The sequence below is a fragment of the Puma concolor genome, chromosome A2 (assembly GCF_028749965.1).
Source record: "Puma concolor isolate L17-30 chromosome A2, mPumCon1.1.hap2, whole genome shotgun sequence".
Taxonomy (NCBI): domain Eukaryota; kingdom Metazoa; phylum Chordata; class Mammalia; order Carnivora; family Felidae; genus Puma; species Puma concolor.
Window position 1 is genome coordinate 158,586,796 of NC_141668.1, and position 27,648 is coordinate 158,614,443.

General features: G+C 58.4%; 1 protein-coding gene across 3 annotated transcripts; it reads right to left on the bottom strand.

Annotated features, from left to right (window-relative positions):
- Positions 1-837: 837 nt before the first annotated feature.
- Positions 838-27,577, bottom strand: FCHO1 (FCH and mu domain containing endocytic adaptor 1). Of its 3 annotated transcripts, XM_086698660.1 has the most exons (29): positions 27,506-27,577; positions 22,515-22,559; positions 22,197-22,283; positions 21,689-21,759; positions 18,489-18,580; positions 17,382-17,456; positions 16,194-16,335; positions 13,930-14,082; positions 13,726-13,830; positions 12,293-12,391; positions 12,103-12,199; positions 11,132-11,176; positions 10,936-11,014; positions 10,411-10,435; positions 10,027-10,084; positions 9,414-9,592; positions 9,304-9,328; positions 8,915-8,966; positions 7,989-8,080; positions 7,351-7,626; positions 5,423-5,535; positions 5,219-5,306; positions 4,974-5,082; positions 4,120-4,275; positions 3,669-3,801; positions 3,000-3,199; positions 2,054-2,109; positions 1,519-1,683; positions 838-1,109 (listed from the first exon to the last, which is right to left on the bottom strand). In XM_086698660.1, the coding sequence occupies exons 4-29, from the start codon at positions 21,713-21,715 to the stop codon at positions 1,087-1,089; spliced, it is 2,664 nt and encodes an 887-aa protein (XP_086554786.1). In that variant the 5' UTR covers positions 21,716-21,759; positions 22,197-22,283; positions 22,515-22,559; positions 27,506-27,577; the 3' UTR covers positions 838-1,086. The 3 variants fall into 3 exon arrangements, with proteins under 3 accessions (XP_086554786.1, XP_086554788.1, XP_086554787.1); XM_086698662.1 differs by lacking the exon at positions 7,351-7,626; XM_086698661.1 differs by lacking the exon at positions 838-1,109 and having other exon boundaries at positions 1,546-1,838.
- Positions 27,578-27,648: the final 71 nt, after the last annotated feature.

The following is a 27,648-nucleotide window of genomic DNA, read 5'->3' on the forward strand; positions in this document are numbered from 1 at the left end:
CAGACCTCCCCCACCCCCCTGCCCACACACAGTCGGTGCCTTGTGTCTTGGGAGGACCAAGTGGGAGGACCATCCGGCCCCGGCTTGGTCCTCGGGATCTGTGTGGGCTCAGGATCCTCACGTGTCCACCGGGATTCAGGACTGACCCGGGGCCCACTCAGGCCACACCCCTTGCCCATGTGTGCCGCCCTCCGCCCTGGCTCCCAACAGCTGCCAGCCCAGCCCTTCGGGGGAGCTCATTCCGTATCAGGTGGTCTTCAAAGTGTGCAACCTCCCTACAGCCTCCGACTGAGGTGGGTTCCGGGGGAGGAAACTTGAGGCCAGGGAGGTTAAGTCACTCGCACAAAGTCACACGGCCACCGGTGGCCAAGCAGGCTCTAAACCCAGACCTTTTGGGTTCAGAGCCTCATAGCTTCCAAGAGCACTGTCTTGCTCACAGCCACGTCCCATACAGCCTGGCATACAGTAGGTAGTCAATTAATGTTTGTGGATTGACTGATTTCTCTCAGGACTCACAAGTCCCCATTCCTTTGCCTGGGATGCCCATCCCCATCTTGCAAACTCTTATTCATACGTCAGAGCCCCATTTATAATGCCCTCTCCTTAGGAAGAATCTGACATCCCCCTCTGGGTTCCTCTAGTCCCTTCTGCTAGCTCAGATGTCCATGGAGCCCGGGGCGCCTGTGTCTGGCTTTTTCTCCCCCTGGTGCCGCCTTGCATAGTGCGGGGGGCGGGGTGAGGAGGGAACATTAGGGCTATTATATCTTCCCCACCCATCCAGCCATCTTCCCTTCCTCTCCTCTCCGGCGACGTGAAGGAAATTTCCTGGAGCAGGAAAAGGCTTATTTATTTTATTAGAAAATAAAGTGTTTATTCAAAGAACATTAAAAGTCCGAGGACCCGCGTGAGAATTGGCTGGAGCAGGAGTGACCCTCAGGCTCAACCAGGCTGGGTGTGGGTCTCCTCTCCGCGGAGTCGGGGGGCGGGGGGGGGGCGCCCAGGGTCCGGCAGGAAGGCGGGGATCAGTCATCGAGCACCAGGACAGTGCAGAGCTGGGGCCAGCGGTGCCGGTCGGCCTCTGCGGGCTCAGCAGCTCACCAGGTACATCCCTGTGCGGGTGGCACCGTGAGCAGGGAGGAAGAGGGGGGTCCCTTGCCCCTACCCTGGGACCTCCCAATCTTCCTCAAAGCACCCCTGTAATTCACTCTTCCCGGTGCCCCGTGGGCCCCAGCAGCCCCTGTGGCAGCAGAAGAATGGGCTGGGAGCCGCGTGGCAGTGGGGCTTCTGGCCTCCTGCCTTGGGTCCTGGCGAGGACACCCTACGGGGGCCCTTCCTGACCCCTCCCACTGGGGCCCTGCTACCCCTCCCCACTGGTGCCCACCAACCTGGGCCTCCAGGGCCCAACGCCCACCGACCTTCCCAAACGCCCCAACTCCTCCCCCTCCCCCCGCACCCTGGCAGAAGCAGGGGGCCCGGCTCCAGGGATGCGCAGCAGCCGGATTGGGGGGGGGGGCATACCTGTGGCAAACCTCCTCTTTACAAGCGACATGCGGTAGCCGCTGCCCACCAATTCCAGGTCCACGCCAGACAGAGTGGCCCCCTCGCTGGTGAACTGGGCGGCCACAGGGCTGGGCGTGCTGGGCCCCGAGCAGGGCTCCCAGCTGGCGGATAGGTGGCCAGAGCCTGGGGAGGCCTGAGGTCAGCTGTGCCCCAGCCTCAGCCCGAGTCGAGTCCTGCTGTGACCTGGGCTCCTCCCGGGCCTTTTGATCTGTGGCCGCCGTCTGCCCCTTCTGACCTCCTCTTGTGCCCCGGTACCCTCTTCTTTTGGCCCCGTGGGGCTATGTGTAATTTGCAAAGGAGTTCTGCCTCAGGGCCTTTGTACCTGCTATGCCTGCCTCCCGCCATGTCCTCCCTCACAGCTTTGTCACAGCCCTTTCAAGCTTTCCTTCGTGCCCGCGCTCCGCCACCCCGAGCACATCCCCAATTCTCCCCCATTTTCAATAAGCCCCTCCCACCCGAGACCCCCGCGATCTCCTGCACAGCCATAACTCACCCCCTGCTTCAGACACATCTGGAAGCTTCCAAAGGAGCCGCTTCTCCTCTAGATTCCTGGCATCAAGAAAAAGCTTGGTCAGCTCTCTCCCCAAGAGGACACGGGGAGCCCAGGGTCCCAGCTTGGTCACCTCTCAAGCTACACGACCCCGGCAAGCCAGGTCCCCTCTCCCCCACCTCAGTTTCCCCATCTGTAAAATGGGTGTGGGGTATGGAGCAGCTGGTCCCCGGGGACCCCAGGGCCTCGCAGCATCTTTAGATCATACACTCAAGTCCTTTAAGCCTGGCTTCTTTGCGCCAGGTTCTAGCTTTGGCACGAAACAAAGGCAACGCTGCGTGGCGACTAAGAGACCAGGGCAGGGGCACCAGGGCGGCTCAGTCGGTCAAGCGGCAGACTCTGGCTTTCGGCTCAGGTCGTGGTCTCACGGTTCGTTGAGGTTCGGCCCCAGGTCAGGCTCTGTGCTGATAGCGTGCAGCCTGCTTGGGATTCTCTCTCTCCCTCTCTCTCTGCTCCTCCCCCGCTCGCGCACACGCCCGTGTGCACTCTCTCTCTCAAAAGAAATAAACTTCCAAAAAAATAGCCCAGGGCAGAGAGGGGCTGTCTGGGTTCAAATCCTGGTATGACCTCAGATAAGCGACTCCGCCCCTCTGTGCCTCAGTTCTGCCTCCGTAAGTGGGAATGATGGCAGTCCGCACCTCAAGGGGTTGTTAGAAGCCCTGAGCCGGTCAGCGTGTATGGAGCACGTGGAACGCGCCTGACACACAGGAAGCCCTTGGTGTCCAACATTATTATGGTTCAGCGTGTCGTCCTCGGCTCTAAGCAAGGCGAGTGCACACGGAACGGTTGGACCCACGGGGGACCCTTTAGCTGCTGCATCGAGGGGAGGCCCGGGAGGGTCCTGGGCCAGTGCTGAGCCTCCTCCGGCCTCCCTCCCGCACGCCCTCACCAGGTGGCGGCTGGCTGTAGGCGGATGTTGGTCACGGGCTCCCCCACGGGCAGCAGGATCTGGACGTTGGTGAGGGGCGTGGGCACGGCCGTGGCGCCGGGCCGGTAGCTGTACTCCACCGACACCTGAGTGAGGGTCCCCCCGCACTGCCAGTGGGCGCTCAGCTGCAGAGGCACAGACTGGGGACCCGGGCGGGAAAACTAGGAGGGGCGAGAACAGGAGACAGCACACAGCTGAGGCCCTCTGGTCCTGCCCCAGCACGTGCTGTTCCACCAGGACCTAACTCAGACCCAGCTCAGCGTCACCGCCGCATAGACCACTCGGTGGGGCCTAGTCCTTCTCCCTCAGAGACACCGCAGATCGGGGTCCGCGTGACGCCATGCTTCCAGCAGAGGGCGAGAGAGCGCCCGGTTTCGACAGAGCGGTGGGCAGGTGCTGGTGCAGGGCCCTTGGGACAGGCCCTCTTCTAATTTCCATAATGGTGCCATCTGCACCGGCAAACGCCCACCCAGCCACCATTCATTGGCTCCCTCCCTGACTCCCTCCCCTGCTCCCTCTGCTCTCTTTACCCCCCCTTCCCCAACCCCCGCCCCCATTGCCACTGCTTGCTCTCCCTGCCAGCCCAGCCCCTCCCTGCTCCCTCCGTCCGGGCCCATCCACGCGGCCCACCTGGTATCTTAGCAACACCACATTGTAGTAGGAGGCAGCTGGATTCTGCTCTGCCTGGTGCTGCAGGGCCTCAGTCAGAGCCGCCATGTTGAGCCAGAAGTCTTTGGTCTCAGGGTCGCTCTGGGAGGGGTCACTACAGAGACCAGGAATAATCACCCCAACCCCTGAGAGTCCCCTTCCCCAAGGCCCTTGGCATCTGACCTACCCCAAGGGCTTCCTAAAGATGCAGATTCCCTGGCTCACCTTGGGGCCAGTAGAGCATGACCCCCCCCACCCCCTGGGGGGAGGGTGGGGGGGGGGAATGGGAAGCAAAGGAGAAAAGAAAAATGAGGTTCAGAAGGGACAGTGATTTGCCCAGGGCCACACAGCAAATCCCAGGAGGCAGAGCAGGAATTCACCGCCGGGGAGCTCCCGGGCCCCCCTGCCTCTGACCCCCCCACTCCTATAGTACCTAAAGAGCAGGTCAGCATTGGGCTGGAAGTGCTCAATGGCGGACGTGTGCACGAGGCGGAAGCTGAGGACAGGTGGGGGTGGGGTCCCGCTGAACACACGCACGATGCCAGCAGGGAAGGTCATGGTCAGTTCCCCAGTTACTCGAGCCAGGCAGCTGAGGTGGGGGGGTGAGGAGACTGCGTGTTGGCTCAGGGCTCTGCCGGGTACCTCGTCCTCCCCTCTCTCCTGGCTCTGCTGCAGCTTGTGGCCCCCCAGGCTCCCCAGAAGAAGCAAGGCCCTGACCGTGCCCGGCATCCTCACTCCCAGCCTCCCCTCCTTGTGTCCTTGCCTGGACAGCCATCCAGGCACTGGGAAGAAACCACACTGGGCTGAAGAAGGCAGAAACATCCCCTTTCCCTAGTTCTCTTTTCCTCTAGGCCGCCAGGAAGCTCAAAGCAAAACAGTTATAATACGGTCCTCAGCTTGGGTTTCAGGCCTAATACTCTCTCCTATGTGTGGTCTGATCTTTCCTGCTGAGCACTGCTCCCAGATTATTCCTGGCCCCTCAACTCACCCTTAACCCACCCCGCCAAGGGCCTTGCTCCCTTCAGTGTGATGCCCACAGCAGCCTTAGGGGACTTGCTCTCAACTGTGGTTACAGCAAGGCCTGGCCCCTGCTCAAACACCCTCTGTGGTTCCCACTGCCCTCGGGACAGGGGCCTGGTTGCTTGGCCCAGAGTTCAAGGCCCTTCCGTGGTAAAGCAGGTCAGGAAACACACCGGAAGGCTGTTTCTCCTGGACCCTAGACGCATAGGCCCCAGAGAGTCCTGTTTGTCCCTGTCACTGTCTGTACTCTCCCCGACCACTGCGTACCTGGGGCTGTGGCCTCGAAAGTAGGCGTGGACGTATTCGGTGAAGGCTGTAGCCACAGGCAGGGCATCCTGGGAGCCCAAGACCACAGGGCTGGGTCCCCGGGAGACTCCTGGTGGCGGAGGGGAGGGGACAGGGACAGACAGAGTGGGCACAGGTCCCAGGCTCCAGAACCCACCCTCTGCCCGCCGGACCTCCAACGCATCACTTAGTGATGCCCGAGAAGGGCCCAGGGCCGCCCCCCATACCGTGTCCTGCCTGCGACGAGAAGCTAGGCCGTTCTGAGATGGTGCTGGCGGACGAGGAGCCCAGCGGGGAGGGGCTCAGAGACCGGGACTGGGGAAGGAGACAGGCCGGGCTGCGATCACCCAGGAGCAGTGCCCTGGGGCTGCCCGTGCCCCCACCAGAGGCGCCCCCAGCCCCACTCCTGCCGCGCGCCCCCTCACCCTCACCAGGTCCCCGTTGCTGCGCGTGAGGGGGCACGACACCTTCCTGGTGCGGGGTCTCCGGGGCGGGGCTGCCAGACCGTCTCTGGCTGTAAGGTCAGCAGGGGCAGGCATCAGGTCTGGGGAGCGAGCGTTAGACAGACAGAGCTCAGATGCTGCCGTGGGCCTCTCGGGCCGCCCCAGAGAAGGGACTCGGCCCAAGACTGGGAGTTGGGCTTATTTTGGGGACACCCCTTGGGTCTGAGGTCTCGGGGCCGTGGAGAGAATTGCCGGACAGGACTGCAGAGGCCATCCACAACCCCCAGCCTCCCAGACACCAGCCCGACGGGAGGTTACTGGGAGTGCGCAAACAAGGGCTGGATGCTCAGGAGGCAGGCACAGTCGGGGGGGGGGGGGGGGGGGGCGGGGAGGGGACGCGGCAGGCGTTTTCATCCAACATCAGCAGTTTCGTGACCTTCATCCTCTCTGTGAGGATGAGGTAGCCTCCCACCCTGGCCTCTGTCCGAGTCTCATCCGTTAACTAGTGACTGTATAAAACTCAGCTTCCTCTCGCTTCCCTGCTTCCTCGGTGTCCCCTGCCACCCACCCCCGAGACGTGCTCCTCTCTTCCCCAGGGCTGCTCAGCCGCGCTGCTGACGCCTGGGGCTGGAGCATTCTCCGGGGGGACCGTCCTGGGCACCGTGGGGCGCTGACCAGCCTCCCTGGCCTCCACCCACCGCAGATGTCCCTAGTACCCACCCCCCCTAGTGGTGACAGTCTAATATCACGGGTGACACTGCCAAGTGTCCCCCAGGGGGCAGAACAGGCTTGGTTGAGAGCCCTAATTCCATAGTGCCGCTCAGACCACTCAACTGGACTAGTCTACACCGTGGTCTACACTCACTCTCCTGGGCCCTTCCGAACCGGCTCTTTTCTCTATTCAAGGATGGTGCCAAGCACCCCTGTCACCACTTCTGGGGACCTCATGGGGTCGAAGCCCACAGCCCTCTGACTCAGGCCCCCAGGAGAGCCCATCCCCCACCCCCTTCACCTGCCTCTTCCTCCGACCTGTAGCACTAGGCCCTGGCCTCTCCCGGGTGGCCTCCCCTCCCGCTTCACACAGCTGTGCCTGGGGTGCCCCAAGCTGGACTCCCCCGAACTCAGGGCCCACTGTCCGCCTGACATCTAAAGGCCCAGTCCCAACACGCCCCGGGCTTCTTCCGCCCCACATTCCCTGCCCCTCCTGTCCCTTCCTGGAAGAACAGCCAGCTGCCCGCAAGCCCTCCTCCCTGACCCTTCTGCTGTCTCAGCCCTGTGCCCTCGCGCCCGCGTCTCCCCACCTCCCTGGACTCCCGTCCCTGGTCTCCAGCTCCCACCCTCGCCCCCCAGGTGGACAGAGGGAGCCTGCGATCTGAGCCAGGTGCTCCTACTCCAACGCTCACAGCCCCTCTGTGGCCCAGACCTTGCTAGGAGTAAAGCTCACATCACTCCCATCAGGTCCCAGACCCCGCACGGGCCCATCTCCCTGCTGACATCACTCCCTCCTCTCCCTCCGCTTCCGGTCATCACTCTGTTTTGGCCTCACGGCCCACCCCCCAGCCCCCGAGCTGTTCCTCAGAGGGCCTAGGCAGCTACCCACCACAAGGCCTTTGTACAGGATGCGCCCTCTGCTGGGAAGCAACCCCCCCCCCCAACCCCCCACCACATCCCAATGGCTCCTTCCTCACCTCCAACAAATCTCAGCTCCAATGTCACCTCCTCAGGGAGGTTCCAACCTTCGGAGCCCTCACCAGGCACCTGCGACCTCCACTTTGTTAAATGTCTATCTCATTATTGTCCCTGCCAGGGTGAAGGTTCTGGGCTGTGTCCCCAGCCGCCCATTCAGGCCCTGGCCACAGTAGGCGCTCAGTCTTCCCCACCCAGGGCTCTGATGACTCTCAGACTCCTGGACTCACCTCCTCCAGCCACAGCCTCCAGCCCCCAGGGACCCGGGGATGGGGCGAGGGGCTGCGGCGAGTCCGATGCTGGCAGGGGCCGTGTCCCCCTCGACTCGGAGGCCGGTGCCCTATAGCTAGGTGGGCTCTGCGGGGTGCCGGGGCGGGGGACCCAGGAATCCGGGGAGGGGCCAGGCGCCACGTGGGATGGCGAGTCCAGGCCGGAGTCCTCCACATTCTCGGGCGACGAGGAGGAGAAAGGTGAGGGGCTGGAGGTGAAGCCGAGGCTGCTGGAGCCTAGAGGGGGGGGGGGGGTTGGGGGGGGTGGGGGCGCCAGCTCCAGACCCCGCCCACACGGAGGCCCTTTCCTTCCTCCTGCAGGCCACGCCCACGCCGAGGAGGGGCCCACCCCCCTCAGGCCAGGCCCTCTGGTCAGTTCCATCTCCACCGATGCTCCGCCCATCTGCCCATCGTCACCTACACTACCCGCCTTCTCGTCGGCCCCGCCCACCATCTCACTGCCAAGTCTATCTTCTCAGTTGCCTACACAGGACCCCCAAGTGCTCCCTCCAGCCTGTCCCCCGCCAAACCTGCCCTGGCAATGGACCCACCCATCTCGCTAGCCAAGCCTGTGGCCCCGAAGTCCCCACCCCCATCACCTGTAAAGTCTTCGTGGTCAAAGGCCGACTCTAGGGGCGGCCCAAAGAGGTTCTTGGAAAACTGCTCATCTGACTGCAGCTTCTCCGCACAGCTGTGGACCAAGTGGAACACGGGGATGGTTTCTATCCTTTCCATGTTTCCTCCCCTCCTCAGGGCCCGTGCACAGACCGTTCCTGGTCCCGAGCTCTGTGTCCCCAGCCCTCCCTGAGGCCACGTCCTGCCGTCTTCAAGGCTGGGCTCAAAACCTCCCACCCCCATCCCAGAGCAGCCTCCCGGGCCTCCACTAAAGCTGCCCGCTGGTATCTCCCACCACACTGCCTGCTTTAGTTTCTTCACAGCATCTGGAAGTATCCAACGTGCTCTAACTTGTTTGCTGTTCTTCAAACCCGAGCCACGATGGGGCGCCTGGGTGGCTCAGTGGGTTAAGCGGCTGACTTGGGCTCAGGTCATGATCTCACGGTTCGTGAGTTCCAGCCCCGCGTCGGGCTCTGCGCTGACAGCTCGGAGCCCGGAGCCCGCTTCTGATTCTGTATCTCCCCCCTCTCTCTGCCCCTCCCCTGCTCATGCTCTGTGTCTCTCTGTCTCTCAATAATAAATAAACGCTTAAAAACAAAAACAAAAAAAACCCCGGGCCACGAGAATGTGAATCTGAGAAGGAAGACCTATCTTGGGCATATGTCTCTGAACCCAGAACAGAAGGAGTACACAGCGAGTGCTCAATAAATGCTCGTCAAATGAACGACTAAGTGGTTCCTCAAATACAGCATGCCCTCAACTCCCTGCCAGGGTGAGAGGAGGGGAGGCAGAGACACAGGGAGGCAGCAGGGGAAGAGGGGAGAGGAGTCAGGGACAGCCCCCACCTGCTCATTCATGTTGGCCCAGTGTGTCCCCATCAACCCCCCCCCCCCCCCGCTATAGGACCCACCTGCTGGCTCTTGGGGCAGATCGAGGCCTCTGTGGTTTTCCAGCAGCGTCCCCTATGAGAGATACACCACCTTGAGCCTTCCTGTCACCCTGCCTCCAGTGCCCCCTCTGTCACAGACCAAGAGACTAAGGCTTGGGTCTGTCCAGCCAGCTGTCCAAGGTGATCAGCCAGTCGGGCAGAGAGGGCTTTGCGCCCGAGCCAACCTGTCTCAGCTCTCATTTAACTCTCGCAATGACCCCATTTCATAGAAGAAGGGACTGAGGGTCAGAAGGGGTAAGCAGCCTGCTTACACGGCAGGGCTGGGATTCAAAGCCACACTCATATTCCAGGCCCAGCCTCCCCTCTTCGTGTTCCTCCCCACACCCGAGACCCCTTCGGAGGCTGCTCACGTGAAGAGTGGCGTTTCATGGTGCCCTGTGGACAAAGTGGGTGGCGTCAGGTCGGGCGCAGCCAGCCAGCCCCACCGGCCCCACCCGCGAACACCCCTCCTATGCCTCACCCCTGGGCCGGGAGGAAGGATGAGGCTGCCAGCCGTGGCCCTGAGTTGCGCCGCAGCTGCCTCGGGGCTGCAGGCCGGGGCGCGGGCAGGGGCGGGCTTGATGTGCACGTAGAACTTGCGGGGTTCCTCATCATCGAAGTCCGAGTCGCTGGAGGAAAAGCGGGAGGGCTCCGCCGTGCGTGCACCGCAGTCAAGGGGCCAAGCGGATCCCGACACGGGGGTCACCCACCCCTTCCTGCTCAAACCCTTCAAGGCCCTGCACAATCCGGTCTATCACCACTTGCCACCCCGGCCTCGACACCACGGTTTTGCCCCCAAGTCTTTGTACAAGCACGCCCGGCCCTAACCAGCAAACTCTTGGTCTGATGCTAAACCCCAACACCGGTGCCCTCTCCTCCAGGAAGCCCCCTTGGCTCTCGCCCTGCCTCTCTTCCTCAGCCCTGAGGATTCTTCGTTTCAATCTGCTTTGTCTACCCTGAAGGCCGCCCCCCCCTCCCCCCCCCCCCCCCAGGATGTACGCAGAGAGGGTCGCTATTTGTGGAGGGATCCCTGCCCCACAGCGCTTTGTCCTTGCTGTGCCCACAGTTGCCGCCAGGGGGCACCAGGAGGATATTGTTCTGGGTCACATCAGGCCGGACAGTGAAACCTTCTTCATCCACCTCTGGACACGTCTGCGGGGACAGGCAGGGAGTCAGGCTCCCCGCTACCGAACCTCCCTCCCGTCTCTCCCTGCCACGGCCCCTCCCACCTCTGGGCCCGGACTCGGACCTAAAAACAGCCCCAGTGGCAGTAACAGTCTTCCCTGGTGCAAGCAGGGGCTTGAGGGAACAGAGTACGCCATGGCGGTAAGACTGAGGGGCACCTTGAAGCTAAGTGGGGACATCAGTCCTTCCCACATGGCTCCACACGCAGCCGGGATGAGATTTAGCCCCCTGAGCTCCAGGCTTGGGGCCCAAGGTGGGAATTGAACCCCTCGCACTCGCAGCCCGGTACTCACCCCTGAATCGGGCTCCAGGGAATCTCTGGGGATGGAGAAAGAGATACCGATGTCAGCTCTCCCACCTCACCTGCATGCTCCCGACCCCCCCCCCCAACACTAGACATGGCGCCTGGGGGTGGCCCCTGGGCCACGATGTCCTGAGCTGGTCCTCCCGGTGATAGGACACAGGGGTTTGCCTGGGGCTGGGGGCAGTGAGTCTGGAGTTGGCTGAGCACAAGGTCTCCGCAAACAGCTTGGGAGGGGAGGAACCCGGAGCTACTCTGAGGGGTTGGCTCCAGGAGGTCGGGAATGGAGGGGCTAGCCTCAGCAGGGAACCACCAGGACTGACCTTGACAAGAAGAAGGATTTGGGATTAGGTTGGGGAGTGGCAAATTGAGCTAGCCGGGGACAGAGGTTCCGGGATAGCCTGGGACAGGAATTCTCCCGGGGCTACCCTCAGCAGGGGACTTCTGGGATAGCCTGGGAAGGGGGAAGGGATCCCGGGCTAGCCTGGGCCAGGGCTGGGCAGGGGTGCTTCCTCACACAGCTGCAGGGGGCTCCCGCTCCCGCCGGCTCAGTCCTGGGAGGCGAAAGGCCTTGGCTCCCCGCAAACGTTTCATTGCTGAGAACAGATGAGGGGGTGCAGCTGAGCCCTGGGGGTGCCCCCTTCCCATTCAGATCTGCCTCCCGCACCCCCAGCGTCCGTCCAGCCTGGGCATCCAGGCCCAGACGTACTTGCCTTCCTGCAGGGCAGCTGCACTGTATGCCTCAAAATCCAAAGGCCCTGGGATGGAAGAGACGGAGAAACTCAGCCTGGCTGGGAGACCCGGCCTGGGGAAGGGCAGCGAAGCACCCGCGGGCTCACAATGGCACCTGCATCGGAGCTCGAGGCCAGCGGGCATCCAGTGCGCAAGCCAAGGGGCTGAGCCAGCCCCAGAGATGGTCATGAGTGGGATGGGCCAGGGGTCCAGGTCCCCCTTGGGGATGCACCGGACGGAGCGATGCCCGAGTTACTTTTTCTACTTCCGGCATTGCTCACAGGCACTTGAGTGGGTCAGGGGATGGACCGTGAGTCTGTACAGGGGACTGAGGCTCAGAGAAGTCAAGACAGACATCCAAGGTCACATAGCAAGTAGTGAGGAACAGACACAAACCCAGATCTGACCCCAACACTTTTGCTCTTCAACTCCTCCCTGACCTCTCATTTGGACATTGTTTTTTCAAATTGGTCCTTTGCTCAACAGTCCTCAATGGCTCCCTTGGGCCCTCAGGGTAAAGTATGAAAGGCTGGGCCTGGCCTTCAAGGTCCCTCTGGTATCTGGTTGTAAGAGATTTACACATAAGATGGGCCATGAAGGGGCGCCTGGGTGGCTCAGTCAATTAAGCGTCTGACTTCAGCTCAGGTCATGATCTCCCGGTTCATGAGTTCAAGCCCCATATCCAACGCTCAACCGACTGAACCACCCAGGCACCCCTGGGTGTAGATTACTTAAATAAATAAATAAAATAATAATAATAATAATAATAATAATAAAAAGATGGGGCATCAAATACTGTTCCTATGTGGGCTGGGGAGTTAGATTTGTCATCGGCCCGTTTTTCTGATGAGGAAACCGAGGTGCAGGGAGGTTCAGTCTCCTGCCTCTTGAGTCCTGTTCCTTCCCTGTAGTTGTGGCCCCAGAACCCAATCCCCACGATGTCCCAACTCACCAGGCTTCTCCCGGCCTGTGCCCTTGCTCTCTGCAAACTTCTTCAGCAGCATCTCCACACTGACGTTCTCTATGTTCTGCTTAAACTCCTCGTGCACCTGGGCCAGGCGGATGAAGCGTGTAACCAGGCACGGCCGGGGCCCTCCTGCCTGGCACCGTTTGCTTCGCTTCCCACCCCTGGGGCCACTCACCTGCCCGATCTGCACATGGGTGTCCTCCACGGAGTGGGCGTAGGAGCCTAGCAGGGCCTTCATGTGCCGCAGGTGGGTCTCCTCCATGGCTTGGAAACGCTGAGCCGGGAGGGGAGGGGCAAACAGGAAGGTGGAGGCCATGAGAAGCGGCCACGTGACCCAGACTGACCAATCAGAACGTTCCAACCCCCCTGGCCTCAGTGACTGGGCGGGGAAGAGCCAATGAGAGTCTTCCCTGGGACTTTGGCTAAAACTATGGGAAAAGAGACACTTTCATACCCTGAGTCAACGAGATGGTGGGATCCATGTGGAGGCTGCAGGTGGCCACTTTGCTGCCAGCGTGTGCCACTGCCCCCCCCGCCCCCCCCGCAACAAACACACCCACGCACACCCAGGAGGGGCATCTCTGCTTGGGAGTGAAGTCCCCAGGGAGAAAAACAGACTCAAAAAGCAGAGAGGCACAACTTTAACACCAGTTGAGTACCTGGATCTAGCCATGCCTGAAGCTCTCCCTTCAAACTTTTCAGTCCCCTGAGCCTTTAATCTTCCTTGTCAGTTTGAATGAAGGTTTCTATCATTTGCAACTTTCTATCACTTGCAGATAGAAAGTCAGAAAAAAAAAAAAATCCGATTCCTAATCCTGACATTCCAATCTGCTTTTCACACATTTGAGTAGTTCCAGAGAGGTATAGCGTCTTATAAAAAGGTTACATAGCTGGTGAAGAATGGAGACTGGGGCGGAACTCAGGTCTTTCAGCCACCATGAACCATCAGTAGGCTCTTGGCTTCTAAACCCTGCCCTGCCCTGTTCAAAAACCTCATCCGTAACGATAGAAATTGTAATCCCTTCTGGGGCGCCTGGGTGGCGCAGTCGGTTAAGCGTCCGACTTCAGCCAGGTCACGATCTCGCGGTCCGTGAGTTCGAGCCCCGCGTCAGGCTCTGGGCTGATGGCTCGGAGCCTGTTTCCGATTCTGTGTCTCCCTCTCTCTCTGCCCCTCCCCCGTTCATGCTCTGTCTCTCTCTGTCCCAAAAATAAAAATTAAAAAGTTGAAAAAAAAATTAAAAGAAAAAAAAAAGAAATTGTAATCCCTTCTAGAGAGGTGTCCATGCACCCAGTACGAGTCTGAAAACATCACATAGAGTGGCTCATTTAATCTTCACAAAAACTCCGTGAGGCAGGTACTGTTACTGTTCCCATTTTACAGATGGGGAACCCAAGGCACAAAAAGGATTTGGCTTTTGAAATAATAATGCCAACAACAACAACAACCACCACCGCAACAGCTAATAGTCTCTAGAATTCTATGCCTTTAAACCTGTGATTCTAAGGCTCCCGGGAGGCGAGGGTTTCAGAGGTTCTGGACTTCCGACGCCCATAGATCCTGGGCCAAGGGATGTGTGGGTCTCCAAGGCACCGATGCCTGCTTCTTACCACAGCCGAATCCAGCATCTTCTGCTCAAAGTCTGCGCGGGCTGAGTTGTATTTTTCCACCGAGCGCCTCAGGCTCTCTGCCGCCTTCTTCGTCTTGGTCTCTGCCTAGGAGGCACAGGGAGGGGATGAGGTCGGGAGGGGACAAGCATCCCCTGGGTCTGCAGAGGGCCGACGGCAGCCGGGGACCCGCAGCCGAAGGCCCACCTTGTCCATCTCTTTCTGGCTGGTGCTCTCCCTCCGCAGCCGCTCCTGGTCCATGCAGCGGTTCAGGTAGTTCTCGCGGGACTTGGGCAGGAGCTGGCTGACACCTGCCAGGACCTGCACAGCGTCCAGGGTGCCCACCGCGTCCTCTTTGCACTGCAGGGGGCGGGGGGAGCATGGGTAGGCCCTGAAGCCCCCAGCAGGTGTCCACTGGGAAATTCCCGGCTCTTAAACCCAGGTTCCACCGATTACTTTTTTCTGAGTATTCTATTGCTTTCAAAAGTTTTAACGTTTTGGGCGCCTGGGTGGCGCAGTCGGTTAAGCATCCGACTTCAGCCAGGTCACGATCTCGCGGTCCGTGAGTTCGAGCCCCGCGTCGGGCTCTGGGCTGATGGCTCGGAGCCTGGAGCCTGTTTCCGATTCTGTGTCTCCCTCTCTCTCTGCCCCTCCCCCGTTCATGCTCTGTCTCTCTCTGTCCCAAAAATAAATAAACATTGAAAAAAAAATTAAAAAAAAAAAGTTTTAACGTTTTAAAATAGGGGATAGTTACACATAGTTCCTATCTCAGAAAGTTTCACGGGGTGAGCTCAGGGAAAAACCTACCCCTCCCTGATCCCCAGCCTCCCAAGCCTCTGCCTAGGAGTAGATCTGTCTCCAGAAATAATCAGCACATAGACAAGCAGATGTGTTTGTTCTAGGCCTTTTTTTTTTTTTTTAATTTTTTTTTCAACGTTTCTTTATTTTTGGGACAGAGAGACAGAGCATGAACGGGGGAGGGGCAGAGAGAGGGAGACACAGAATCGGAAACAGGCTCCAGGCTCTGAGCCATCAGCCCAGAGCCCGACGCGGGGCTCGAACTCACAGACCGCGAGATCGTGACCTGGCTGAAGTCGGACGCTTAACCGACTGCGCCACCCAGGCGCCCCTAGGCCATTTTTTAATGACAAGTAGGGGCAACCTCTGTTTAAGTCACAGCTTATTCAGCTTAATAATCTATTCCCAAGGTTATTCTGTATTAGCCCGCAGAAAACTTCCTTGTCCCCCAGTTCCAAAAAAAAAAAAAAAGAAAAGAAAGAAAGAAAGAAAGAAAAAACTCAGGGTAACACACACATAACATAAAATCTATCATGTTAGCCATTTTTAAAAAAACATTTCTTTTGGGGGGGGGCATTTATTTCTTTCTTTTGAGAGAGAGAGAGCAGGGGAGGAGCAAAGAGAGAGGGGGAGAGAGAGAGAGAATCGCAAGCAGGCTCCACATTGCCAGCACAGAGCCCGATGTGGGGCTCAAACCCACGGACCACGAGAGCATGATCTGGGCTGAAGTCAGACGTTTAACTGACTGAGCCACCCAGGCAGCCCCCCAACTCCCTCTTTGAATTTTAAATTTTTTTTTTCAACGTTTATTTATTTTTGGGACAGAGAGAGACAGAGCATGAACGGGGGAGGGGCAGAGAGAGAGGGAGACACAGAATCGGAAACAGGCTCCAGGCTCTGAGCCATCAGCCCAGAGCCTGACGCGGGGCTCGAACTCACGGACCGCAAGATCGTGACCTGGCTGAAGTCGGGCGCTCAACCGACTGCGCCACCCAGGCGCCCCATCCCAACTCCCTCTTTGGACAGGAATAGATGCGGCTCTAGGCCAATAAAGCTTTATTTACTGGCACTGAAATCTAAGGGTCATAGAGTTTTCACCTATTATGAAATATTCTTCTTTTGACTCCCCCGCCCTCACCATTTAAGAATGTAAAAACCAGGGGCGCCTGGGTGGCTTAGTCGGTTGGGCATCTGACTTCAGCTCAGGTCACGGTCTCGCGGTTCACCAGTTCGAGCCCCGCGTCGGGCTCTGTGCTGACAGCTCGGAGCCTGGAGCCCGCTTCGGATTCTGTGTCTCCCTCTCTCTCTGCCCCTCCCCCACTCACTCCCTGTCTCTTTCTCTCTCTCTCAAAAATAAATCAGAGCTAAACAAACAAACACATAAAATTAAAAAAAAAAAAAAAAAAAAAAAGCACGCGAAATCCATTCTTAGCTCTCAGGCTGTGCAAAACCAGGCTGCTTCTGGTCGGTGTCCCATAGCGTGCAGACCCCTGGTCTAGAATTTTGAGTCTGAAATTTGACCGGGGTCAGGTCTGTGGGACTCCGGGTTTGACGCGGTGGAATCGACTGAATTCGCGGAGGAACACACGCCAGGAGCTGGAGGTTCAAAGGCCCCCTAAGTTCTGGGGTCCTTCCTGTCACTGTCACCACCCGCCCCGCGCCGACACACACACCTTTTTGTGTATCTTGAGCTGCTCCTCGCCGTAGCGGAGCACGTCCTTGATGAGGTCCTGCAGTTTCCGTGTCAGCTCTAGGTGACAGAGCGCCAGCTTGTCTGAGGAGACGCGGAAGACCTCCCACAGCGGGGCGAAGGTCCTGGAAACAGGTCACACACACCCAGGGTCCGGCGGGGCCCACCCCCCAGGGGCTCCCCTCAAACAGCACTGCCAGCACCCACCGCGCGCCCCAGGCCCTGCTGAGGCAGCTGCACCACAACTAGGAGGCAGGTCTGTGACAGATGGGGAAACTGAGGCATAGGAGGCTCCACAATTCACCCAAGGCTCCTTAGGAAATTGAAACCCAGGCTCTGAGGCCCCAGCATCCTCACTCTGGACTCCAGGCCCCAGCTGATACTCAAGGGCAGCTAAGGCTCAACTTGCCCAAATCAGGTTCACAGGGCTACATTGTCAGAAGACCTCTTTGGCCTCCCCCCGGCTCACCCCCAGAACCTTTGCCCCAGAGCAGCCCCAGGAAATCCTGCAGATGCCAATGGGACCACATCACCTGTGAATCGGGCGTGCACCGCCCCCCCACCCTTGTCCAACCTCCCGTCTCATCTGTCCCTCACTCAGACCCTGCAGCCAGCCTCTTTGCTCTTCCTCGAACATGCAAAACCCATGGTTGCCTCAGGACCTTTGCACTGGCTCAGCTGCCCGCCTGGGTCTCTGACCCAGACACCCCTGTAGCTGGCTCCATGCCGCTATCAAGGTCTCAGCTCACGGAACCAAGCCGCCCCCAGAGGAAGCACCTGTCTCACACCCCCATTTCATCCCCTTCCTAGAGCTGTTCACCCCAGGAAGGGACTTTGTTCATGTTTGTAGTTAACATCTATCTTGCCGCACGCCCTACATGAACGTGGCATGCAGGTGACTGGGGTTTTATCTGTCTTGATCGCTCCTGGGCCTCCAGTACCTAGAATGGTGCCTGGCACACAACAGATAAATATGTGTTGAATGAATGAATGAGGAGGAAGCGAATGAATGATTTATATTCTCCTGTCCAATTAGCCCCTTGCGTGGGGGAGGGTTGATTCCCTATTCTACATATCACTTGTGTGAAGAGATGTCCACCCAAGAGTAGGCCCCTGATACCCCAGGACCCTGCATCCTTGGCGACCCCTGCCTCAGCCAAGGCCCACTCACCCCACGGGGGTCCCGTTACTGGCCAGCTTGGAAAGTTTTGCCATCGCCTTTGAGTAGGTCTCCTCGATGGTGGCCCTGAACAGAATGGAGAAAAGATGCAGAAGGTTCTGGGCGCCTTTGGGAGACGCTCCATCCCCTTGGGCCTCAGTTTCCTCATTCAGACATCTGAGCAGTAGCTCTCAAGGAGGATGGTATAGTCCCCTGCTGGGAGGAGGCATTTTGGAAAGTCATGGGCGAGGTTAAGTAATATGCTTTTACTAAGGACAGCAGGAGTAACAGCAGTAACAAGCATCAGATAAAAAAATTTTTGAGCACATACTACAAATGCTTTATATGCTTCGTCTTGTTTAACTGCGGGAGACGAACTTCTATTACCTTTTTGCCTCTGGACAGACACCGCTAATGCCTACCTAATCTCCACTCACATTTTTGTCCAGGTTAACAGAACCTCGATTTTGTTTGGGGCCACAATATGCCCCGTGAAAACCAACTACCCACGGGCTCATTTTTTGATAGAGGCACCCAGAGGGTACCACGGGCAATCGTGGATGGGTCCGGGAGGGCTCTCTAAATAAAGAGTGGCCCCTGTCCTAGACAGCGCAGACAGGTCTCGCTAGACAGCCACAAAGAGAAAAACCTGGTTATAATCTTTTGAACTCTGCCCGGATTCAACGCGCATTCAGCTAGCGAGTGGCCGGGGGGCAGAAGGCTGCCTTGCAATTTCAATGTATTATGTTTTCTGGGATATAGATGTCGGAGCAGAGCATTTCCATGCCGAAATGTCGATTATTTCCTCATACGTGTGTTTTATCATATTCAGGGCATGAGACTGAGTTTTCAGAATTCCCCTTGTAAGTAGGTCATATCACCGTCTCTTCAGGAGGAGGCGTCAGAAACCTGGGAATTGTTGACAAGCGGGCACAGGGCTGACAGTGTTGAGAACCGCTGGTTTCCAGGGCGTTCGAGCAGGTTGGGCAGGGTGTGGAGTGGAGGCGGTGGGACGGGCCGGGGAGAGGTGGGGCGGAGCCAGGGCGGGGCCACGAGGCAGGCGGGGCTGACTGGGCTGCGGGGCGTGGCCAGGTGCGGACCGAGCCTAGGGATCCTCACCTCTCCCGGATGAAGTCGGCCAGCTCCTTGGTGGAGATGGGCCCCTGCTTCACGCTGTGGTACAGGACCTCAAAGCCATGGTTCTTTTCACCCTGCAGGGGATGGACGTGGAGACTGAGAAAAGGGGTGGAGGAGGCATCAAAGGTTGCCTAGCAACGGGGGCGTGGCCGGAGGAGCCAACCAGCGGAAGCCCAACCCCTTGGCGGCGGGGATTGCTTCAGGCCTGAGCCAATCAGCCTGCTGTCTATCCCCTTGGGGGCCTTGAGAGGAAAGAGAGAGAGAGAGGGAGAGAAAGAGAGAGAACGAACAAGTAGAGGAGGGGCAGAGAGAGAGAGGGAGGGAGACAGAGGATCGGAGGATCCGGAGCGGGTTCTATACTGACAGCAGAGGGCCCAGTGTGGGGCTCGAACTCACGAACCACGAGATCATGACCTGAGCTGAAGTCAGAAGCCTAACCGACTGAGCCACCCAGGTGCCCCTCATTTTTTAAAGTTTATTTATTTATTTTGAGAGAGAGGGGCGGGGGCAGAGAGAGAGGGAGAGTAAGAGAATCCCAAGCAGGCTCCACACTGTCAGCACGAAGCCCAACGCGGGACTTGAGCCCATGAGCGGTGAGATCATGACCTGAGCTGAAACCAAGAGTTGGACGCTGGACCGACTGAGCCACTCAGGCGCCCCTCAAAATTGGCTTTCCAATCCCATCCCCCAGCTTCTTCCTCTTGGCCTCGCCAGAAAAATGGCAAACAGTGCAAAGACATACTGTGCCTTCCTACCACTGTCCCTTTGCCTGGGCTGTTCCAGCCCACCAGGGTGCCTCTCTTCCCATCCATCCAAATCCTTCCACCTGTCAAGGATCCGTTCCAGGCCCACCCTCTTCAGACGCTCACTTCCCTGAATGTTCAGTGGTGCTCCCTCCTGCTTCCCAGGGATGTGTCTCAGAGCCTCCTTTTGTGCCCTGGGTCACTCTGAGCTAGTAACTTCACCTCTCTGGGCCTCCGTTTCCTCATCTGACAAATGGGGACAAGGACAGCACCCACCTCCCACAGGTCTCGGTGGGATGAGGCTCGCAGCGTGCTGAACACAGGGCTTCCTGCACGGTGGGGAGGGCTCAGCAAACAGGCCCAGCAGCCCCCACCCCCACCCCCGCCTGCCCCACCCAGGGGATCCTCGAGTAAGGCTGCACCAGGCACCGCTGCCCAGGCCAGCATCTGGGGCTGACTTGCAGCCAACCACTGGCCCGTTTCCCAGACCTGGCAAGGCCCCCAGTGGTATCTGCCTCTCTCAGGCTGTGCTGGCAGTGAGGGTCCTAGGAGGGGGTGTCTTGGGCCTGTGTCTCTTATCAGAACCTCTCTGGACTCCAGTCTTGCCCCCAGGCCAACCCCAGAGGGATCTTTCTAACACAGCTTGATGATGTCCCTCTCCTGCTCACACTTCCCTCATGGCTCCCCAGTGCCCTCTATGCCTCCAGCCCTGCCTTGGCCCAGTGGGACCAGGGCTTCCCTCTCTGGCTTGATCTCCCCTGACTGGAGGAGCCTCTTTCAGGCCAGCGACACCCAGCAAAGAGCCACCATTACAGACAATTGATTAAAAGAAACCTTGCCAGTGAAAGACATCCCAGGGTACTCCCTGAGTCCTCTTGGGAGGCAGGAATTATATCCCCTTTCCCAGATGGGAAAGCTGAAGCCTGGAGACACAAAGTCACTTGCCCAAGGGCTCCCAGCAGAGCCCCGGATCAAATCCTGAACTCAAAGCCCTTATCCACTCTGCACCAGGCTATCTTTGGGTGGGGAGTGCATCGGGGGTGGCTTCTATTTTCTCTCTGCTGATCTGGATTTTCTGCAGCAAGCTTGCATGCCTCATGCAATTAAAAAGAATTTAAAATAAATGTAGGTGCCTCATGCCATTAAGTGGAATTTAAAATAAATGTAGGTGCCGCTGTCAGGGTTCCAAAACGTGGGCAACAACTGATCAGCAAACAGTCAACCTCCTTACATAGAGGCACCAACAGGGGCTCAGAGAGGAGCGGGGGGCCCCTTGCTGGGGTCACATAGCTATTCAGAGACAAATCCCGGGAATCTGACCCTTGGGGAGCCGGTGGAGGTCAGGCCCCCTCCCCCCTCTGCCCCCTCCCCCCACTCCCTCCCAGCAGGTGGCAAGGGGGTGAGGCCCCTTTAAGAAAGCAAGTGGCAGTAAGAGGAGCCCCAGCTGGGGAGGGGAAAGGGAGGGAGAAGGCCTGTTGCCAGGGGCAACCAGTTACCTAGCAACAAGCTTCCTCTGGCAAGCTCAGGGCATGCAACTGGGGAAGGGGCTTTCTGCCCTGGTCCTTCCTAGATTCTTCTGTTCATACATTCCCTGTGGCTTCCCAGTAGCCCGGCCCTGGAAGAGGAGTCCTTGTGCCCTCAACTAGTCAACCTTGTCACGCTTCTGGGCTTTTGCTCAGGCTGTTCCCCCTGCCTGGAATGCCTTTCTTACATCCTGGAAAATCTCAGCCCTCCAAGCCCAGGGGAAACATGGCTCTCAGCCCTCCTCTGGTTGCCCCCAAGTCGGGGGGGGGCCCAGCCGTGACCCTGCAGGGCTGCGGATCTCTGGCTGGCTCTATGATTCCCAGATTGGGAGCTTCTTGGGGTCAGAGCCAGGATGAAGCCCCTTGGGGGCCTCCTCAGGTTCCACAGTAGGTTGGGTGTAGAGTAATGGTGGAAGGGAGGGAGGGAGCAAATGAATGAATGAAAACAACTTTGTCTCACTGGCCCCCTTGGGTCACAGTATGTGGTCCCCGGACTGGAAGGCACAGGGCTGAGGGGGGCCACTAGGGGCCAAGTCAAGAAACCCCCCAACTCTCCAGGGTGGGAAAGACGTGGAAATTCCCTGGCTGAAATGACCCTGGATCCTGGAAGTTCAGTCCGGCGCTGGGTTTGAGCCCCGACTCTGCACTTTCTCACTAGGCAACTTTAGGAAAAGAATCCTACTCTGGGCCTTAGTCTCCCTGTTGAAGCTGGGACTTGTCCAAGGTCACAAGGTCCATGAGGTCTGAGGGTATAGATTCATATCCAGCCTGACTCCTCCCACATTAACTTCGATACCTTGCAGACCCTCCACCTGTCCAAGGCTCTGCCCATAGGCCGCCACATACCCCCAGCTCTGTAAAAGTCCCCACAGCCCTTCCAGGAGCCCCTATCAAAATAAAAGTGCATCTTACTTACCCAAAAGTGCTCCCCAAAATACGACATCCTGATGGCCTCTGTGGAGACCCCCGCAGGTTCCTGTTTAGTGCCTGTCCAAAGAGAGGCAAATTTGAGCTACAAAGCCATGGCCAGCTTGGGCCTTAGAGGGGAAATTCCAACTATCCTCCCTGTGGAAGAGGAAGAGAAAGGATGGAGGAGGAACCAAAAGCCCCAAGGCTGGCATGCCAGGGCCCCTGAGATGATTCATCCCCAGGCCTGGCCCAAAGTAGCCCCCATTCTAGCGGGGACAGATCAGGATATAGATGTCCCAAGTCCTGTGCAGTCAGAGCCGGACTAGATAGAAGGATAGGGGCTGGGGAGCTTGGTCTAGAGGGAAAGGCACAAGAGTAGGGGTTTTTAAGCACAAATAGGAGTTCACTGGGGGCTGGAATACTGGATGAGCCCCTCAGCCTGAGCAGAAAACCTCAGGGCCATTTCACAGATGGAAAAACTGAGCCCCCCCCCCCTGCAGAGGGAAGCCACTTGCCAAGGTCACACAGCCAGGAAATGACAGATTTTCACCCTGGGCCAGCTGAATCGAGACCTGAGCACTCAGCTCCACGCTGGGCAGCTCCTGTTGGAAAGGGTCTGCTGAGAAATGGACACTGGGACTGTGATCAGCCACATGGGGGCTGGGGTCCCTGAAGTGTCCCCAAGGACCCCTGGGGGTCTCCCAAATCCCTCTACACCAGTCCGCATCTCATGCACACTCTGGAATGGAGAGCTCACCCCTCACCATGATGACCCAGCCGGCAGTGGGGGCCCCCATGAGTCCCAAGCCCGACTCCCAGAAGCCACTGTTCACCTGGTGTCTGAGTCACTATCCAGCTCTGTGCCTCAGTTTCCCCATCTGCAAAACAAGAGGGAATGCCTAGAAGGGGTCTTGTTGGGGGAACCCAGGCCTCCCCGCAGAGGGGGGCTGGGCCAAGCTGCCCGGCAAAGGAGGGACACTTGGTGTCCTTGGCACGTTCTCGACGCTGGGCTTGTCACAGGAGCCCGCAGGCCTCATCCATAATTCATGACCCCTCGGGCAGCTCAGCAGCAGCTGGGAGCCTAGGAGGCACAGTGGCAGCAGGGACAGGGCTGGTGACCGCAAAAGGGAAAGCTCCTTGGGCCTCACTGGGAAAGGACCAAGCAAGGACCTTGGACAAGGCTGCCTTCATCGAGCCTCAGTTTAGCTAATCTTAAAAGTGAGTTTAATTTGAACCATTGTCGTCTAGCTCCAGGTCCTTTGACTTCTCTAAGTCACCCAGCACCTACCATGTACCCATGTGGCCAGGGCAATGCAAGGGTCCACGAGAGGGACCCGAGGTCTGGGTCCTGGGTCTGGTCCCTGAGGAGCCCCCAGCCTAGGGGTGTAGAGCCAGATGCACCAGTCCTGCAGGATCAGGGCTGGGCCAAACGTTAGAAGGGACTGTGGGAGCCTGGACTGAAGGAGGGGGGCATGGGAGGTGGGAGGTTAAAGCATGGATAGGAGTTCACCAGGCAAAAAATTATTCCATTCAGCAAATATTCCCAGGACGCCTGGGTGGCTCAGTTGGTTAAGCGTCGGACTCTTGGTTTTGGCTTAGGTCACGATCTTCGCGGCTTGGTGGGTTCGAGCCCCCTATTGGGCTCTGTGCTCGTAGCACGGAGCCTGCTTGGGATTTTCTCTCTCTCTCTCTCTGTTTCTCTCTACCCCTCCCCCACTCATGCTGTCTCTGTCTCTCTCAAAATAAGTAAGTCAACTTAAAAATACGTGTATTAAAAAAATATTTACTTCCAATAACCACCCTGTGCCGGGTGATGCTGGGGACCTTGAGAAACCCTAGTCACTGTGCCCTCCCAGAGGAAACCCAGTCTGGTCCGGAGCTAGGCTGACCTCCCAAGGGGGAAAAGCCCTAAATTCCCATCTCATTTCTTCATTCCTGACCATGATTTGGACCCAGAGTATCTCCAGATCCCTTAGGGCTGAGCTGAGTGACATGGGAGCCACTAACCTCATGTGGCAAGTGAATTTTAAACGAAGTGCAATGAAATACAATGAACGCCCCCCCCCGCCCCCCCCCCCCCCAATCCCAGCTCCTTGGAGCCAACCTTGCTTCCAGGGCTGGTGGCCACCATATCGGACAGCACAGAGAGAGAAAGTTCTGCTAGAAGATGCTGCTTAGAGGATCCTAGGAGCCCCCGGGCCCAAGTTCCTCAGAAACCGAGAATCTCAACTGTTTTCACAGCTCTGATTAGATTGCCCCTCCCCCCACAACGCGCCGAGAGCCAGTATGTTTGTGGGTCGGTATCCAGCCCCCCCCCCACAGGTACCTGTTCATTCAGCCTTCACAGCCACACCATGGGGCTCCACCCCAGCTTTACAGATGAGGAAACTGAGCCACAGAGAAAGAACTCACTGTCCCGAGGTCCCTGTGATTTTGTCCCTGGCCTGCCTGCCAAAGAACTCTCGTTTGGAACCACCGCATGCGGCTCTGGGGGTCCGTGTCCCCCCCTACTGCCCCACAGCTAGGCCCACCACTCCGAACCGTAATGGGGGGCAGAGGGGCAGAGCGAAAGGTGGCCGCCACGCAAGCTCCTGCCCGGCCCAGGAAGTGACACCTGCTGCTTCTCCAGAAACCCCAGGCCAGGCAGAGGCACCCCCCCAACTTCTGTTCCTGAGGGGGGCAATGGGGACCTCCTGGCAGGGCTCGAACTCACCAGACAGGGCAGCGAGCAGGGCTGGGGGCCCCCCCGACAGACAGGGTGGGCACCAGGAGATAGCCACGCGGGCCCCTGCCACTTCCGTCAGTCAGCACCAAGCCCCAAGGAGGCCTGTGTGCCTGGGGGACAGGAAGCTTACCCTGCCCCGCCTACCTCCCAACCGCCACCTCACCTCCCCCACCAGACCAGCACCCCTGGGACCTCCCTGGAACTGGGCCGGCCGAGGACGGGTAAACTGAGGTACCTGAACCTGGGGCCCCACGGCTGGGGCTGTTATTACCCAACAAATAACAATCATGACAACAATTGTGAAATAACAGCATGCCCTAAATTGCATCTGTCCTGGGCTCAGCTTTCCACATCTCCCCATCCTGAGGTGGGCTAATGATGCCTGCTTTGCAGAGGGGAAACCAAGGCTCAGAGAGGGGGGGAGACCACATGCTCGTGTTTGTACAGCCGAGGCTCAAACGCAGGGCTGCGTGAAAACTTTCACGGGCCCCTTCCCCTAGCAAAAAAAAAAAAAAAAAAAAGAATTTAAACTACATGTTACGATTGCATTGGCACAGAAATGCATATATTAATATTACATGTGAAAATGTCTTCTTTGACCCCAAAGCTCATCTTCTTCCCTTCTGATTTTGAAAGAGGTTAAGACACTTCCACGGACCTCTCAAAGTATCGTGTCTGAGACACGGTGGCCTCTGTATCTGATGGAGAAAAGAGGTCCATAGCACCAGGGCAAAGCCCAAAGATGGACAGGGACTTGCCCAAGGTCACACAGCAGGCTGTCAGTTGACCGGGATGCCCCCATCCTCTGGCTGCCTGGAGGAGAGAACAGAGCCTGTCTGACGCCTGCCCCAGGAGCTGCCAGCACCAATTCCCCCCAAAACCTGGGGCTCTGCACTGGGTCGAGCATGTGAGCAGACCCAGGAGCAGATAAAAAAAAGACAGGAATAGAGTCAGCAAAGAAGGCAGGGCTCACTAACTCTAAGCCACCTGTCCAAAGCCCCTGACCTCCTGCTGTGACCTTGGGCCTACCCTGACCTCTGGGCCTCCAGGGTCCGATGGAAGAGGCTCTGACATTTTGCTCCCCGCAGACTCCAGTTCTGTACCCAGTAGGGCCCGTTTGGGGTTTTTCTCTTCCTTTCCTGTGACTGGCCTCTTGGCCCTGCTGTTTCAATGACCATCTTCTGTCATGAACTTCCTCCCTTCCAGGCCCAGCCACCAGTGACCTTTGCACAATCCGGGTTCATTCTCGCTTCAAGGCGGTGTCTCAGCGTGGCCATTACCCCGCTGGGGAAACTGAGGCACACGCCCCATGTCATACGGTGCCCAAACTGTCAGGCTCGGGAAGTTTTCAGTCCTCCCCACTAGTCTCTTCCCTCTTTGTCATCTATTTGGCAAACACCTATTGAGCACCAACTGTGTACCTGGATGCCGGGCTCTAGAGACACAGCAGGCAACACCCTTGAAGACTCTCCTCTCTCCTCCCTGATCCCAGGCAGCTGTGACCCCATTTATGATCACTAATTTTGTAATAGTATTATAATGACCATGTCTGTATTTACAGCGCTCCCATCTTCCCACGTCTCTTATGATCTTCCAAGGGGGATTCAGCCCATTTCACAGAAGAACATGCCAAGTCCCGGGGTGGGGGTGGGGGGGGGAGAATCGAATTTAAACCTGGGGGTGTTGGACTCCCAGGCCCACACTCACCCCTGTGTCCACTGCAGAGACAAGAGATGGGCTGGCCTGGTGCCTCCCACCTCCTCCTACCCAGGACCCCACCCAGGAACTGGCTTACCCCTGGCGTGGGTGACAATATGTGGGTCAGGGTGTGCCCCAGGCAGTCCCACCGGTAAGACCAGGGTGGTGGAGCCCCTGTTCCAATGATCACAGCTTGGTAATATATTTTACCGTCCGGCAGAATAGCCCTTCCGGCAATGCCAGAGTGACCACGAATCCATTTTGCGGTGCAGTAAACTGAGGCTCAGAGGCCGGCAAGGCATGTCAGGGGGTCTCCCAACCCACTGCCCTCTCACCCCCAAACCACTGACATCTTAAGCAAAAGGGGAAGTTCTAGTTTGGCTAATGATGGAGTGTGTGGGTTTCAGAATCTGTGGAATACAGCCTCTGAAGCCCTCAGCCCCATTTTCAAAGGAGAAAACCAAGGCTCAGGGAGGTGCTGTCACCTGCCCAAGGTCACCAGTGAGGCAGGTCCATCAAAGCTGCCTCCTGGTCCCCACTGCGGCTGGGGCAGGCAACTCCCAGATTTGAGGCAGATGGAGGGGCCGCCCACCCCACAACCCTCCTCCGCACCCCACTCGCAGTCAGCCTCCGGCAAGATCCTAATTTACCTCGATTTATTTTAATCTCCAGAACAGATGCTGGCTGCCCACCCCCCACTGAGACAGGGACCACCCCCAAGTCCGTGCTCCAGGCCCTTCCAGGCCTTGCCTGGCCAGTCCCCATGCTGACCCCTCCCCAGAATTCCAACTTTGGGGGGTCCCTGCAGAGGATGCCCGTGAAACGCCCCCCACCTCATCCTTGCGGTAGGGGGCTGGGATAGAACAGTCCAGGGGAGGGGCCCGGGGACCACCCCCCACCCCCCAGCTCCTCCTCCAGGCAGATCAGGGTTCACAGTGGAGAAAAAAGGGAAGGGGGTTCTTCATCTCTGTCCTCAGGGGTCTGCAGACCAGAGCTGGGAAGAGGGAAATTGAGAGTGGTCTCCACTTCGGCTGTCCTGGGTCCCAGGCTGGAGGGAGAGCGGCGCCCCCATCTTTGCAGCCCTGGAACCTGCACCCAAATCCAGGCTTAGAATAAAGAGATTTGGGGAGGGGTCTCACGTGATAGCCGCCCTCCTGCACGCTCCGATTCTAGGCCAGGAGACGGGGGCATTGGAGAAGGGTCCCTATCTCCCTCCAAAGACCCCCGATTATGGCCGCTGGGAGGCCGGGCGCCCACCGCGCAGCCCCCAACCCCCAATTTCGCCATCCCTCATGCCCTGCCGCGCCTTTGCCCCCAGTGGCTTCCTGGGCTACTGGGCGCGGTACGCATGAGGGAGTGCGCGGGCCAGGGGATTCGAGGGGTCCCGAGGACTGCACTCACCTCCCGAGCTCTGGCCGCCCCGCGCCCGCCGCCACCTGCGGCTCGGTCTCTGACACCCGAGCCCGCCCCGCCCCTACCTCCGCGGTTGCGGCGCGGCAGCCGCCTGGCTCCGCCCCCGGGGCGTGGCGTAGAGAGTCCCCACC

Excerpts from the sequence above, each read along its gene's own strand:
- FCHO1 (XM_086698660.1), bottom strand. The coding sequence starts at position 21,715 with ATGTCGTATTTTGGGGAGCACTTTTGG. Across the intron at positions 12,392-13,725 it reads AGATGCTGGATTCGGCTGTG|CGTTTCCAAGCCATGGAGGA; the intron begins GTAAGAAGCAGG and ends CTCCCGGCTCAG. Across the intron at positions 2,110-2,999 it reads CTACAGCCAGCCGCCACCTG|GAATCTAGAGGAGAAGCGGC; the intron begins GTGAGGGCGTGC and ends TCTTGATGCCAG.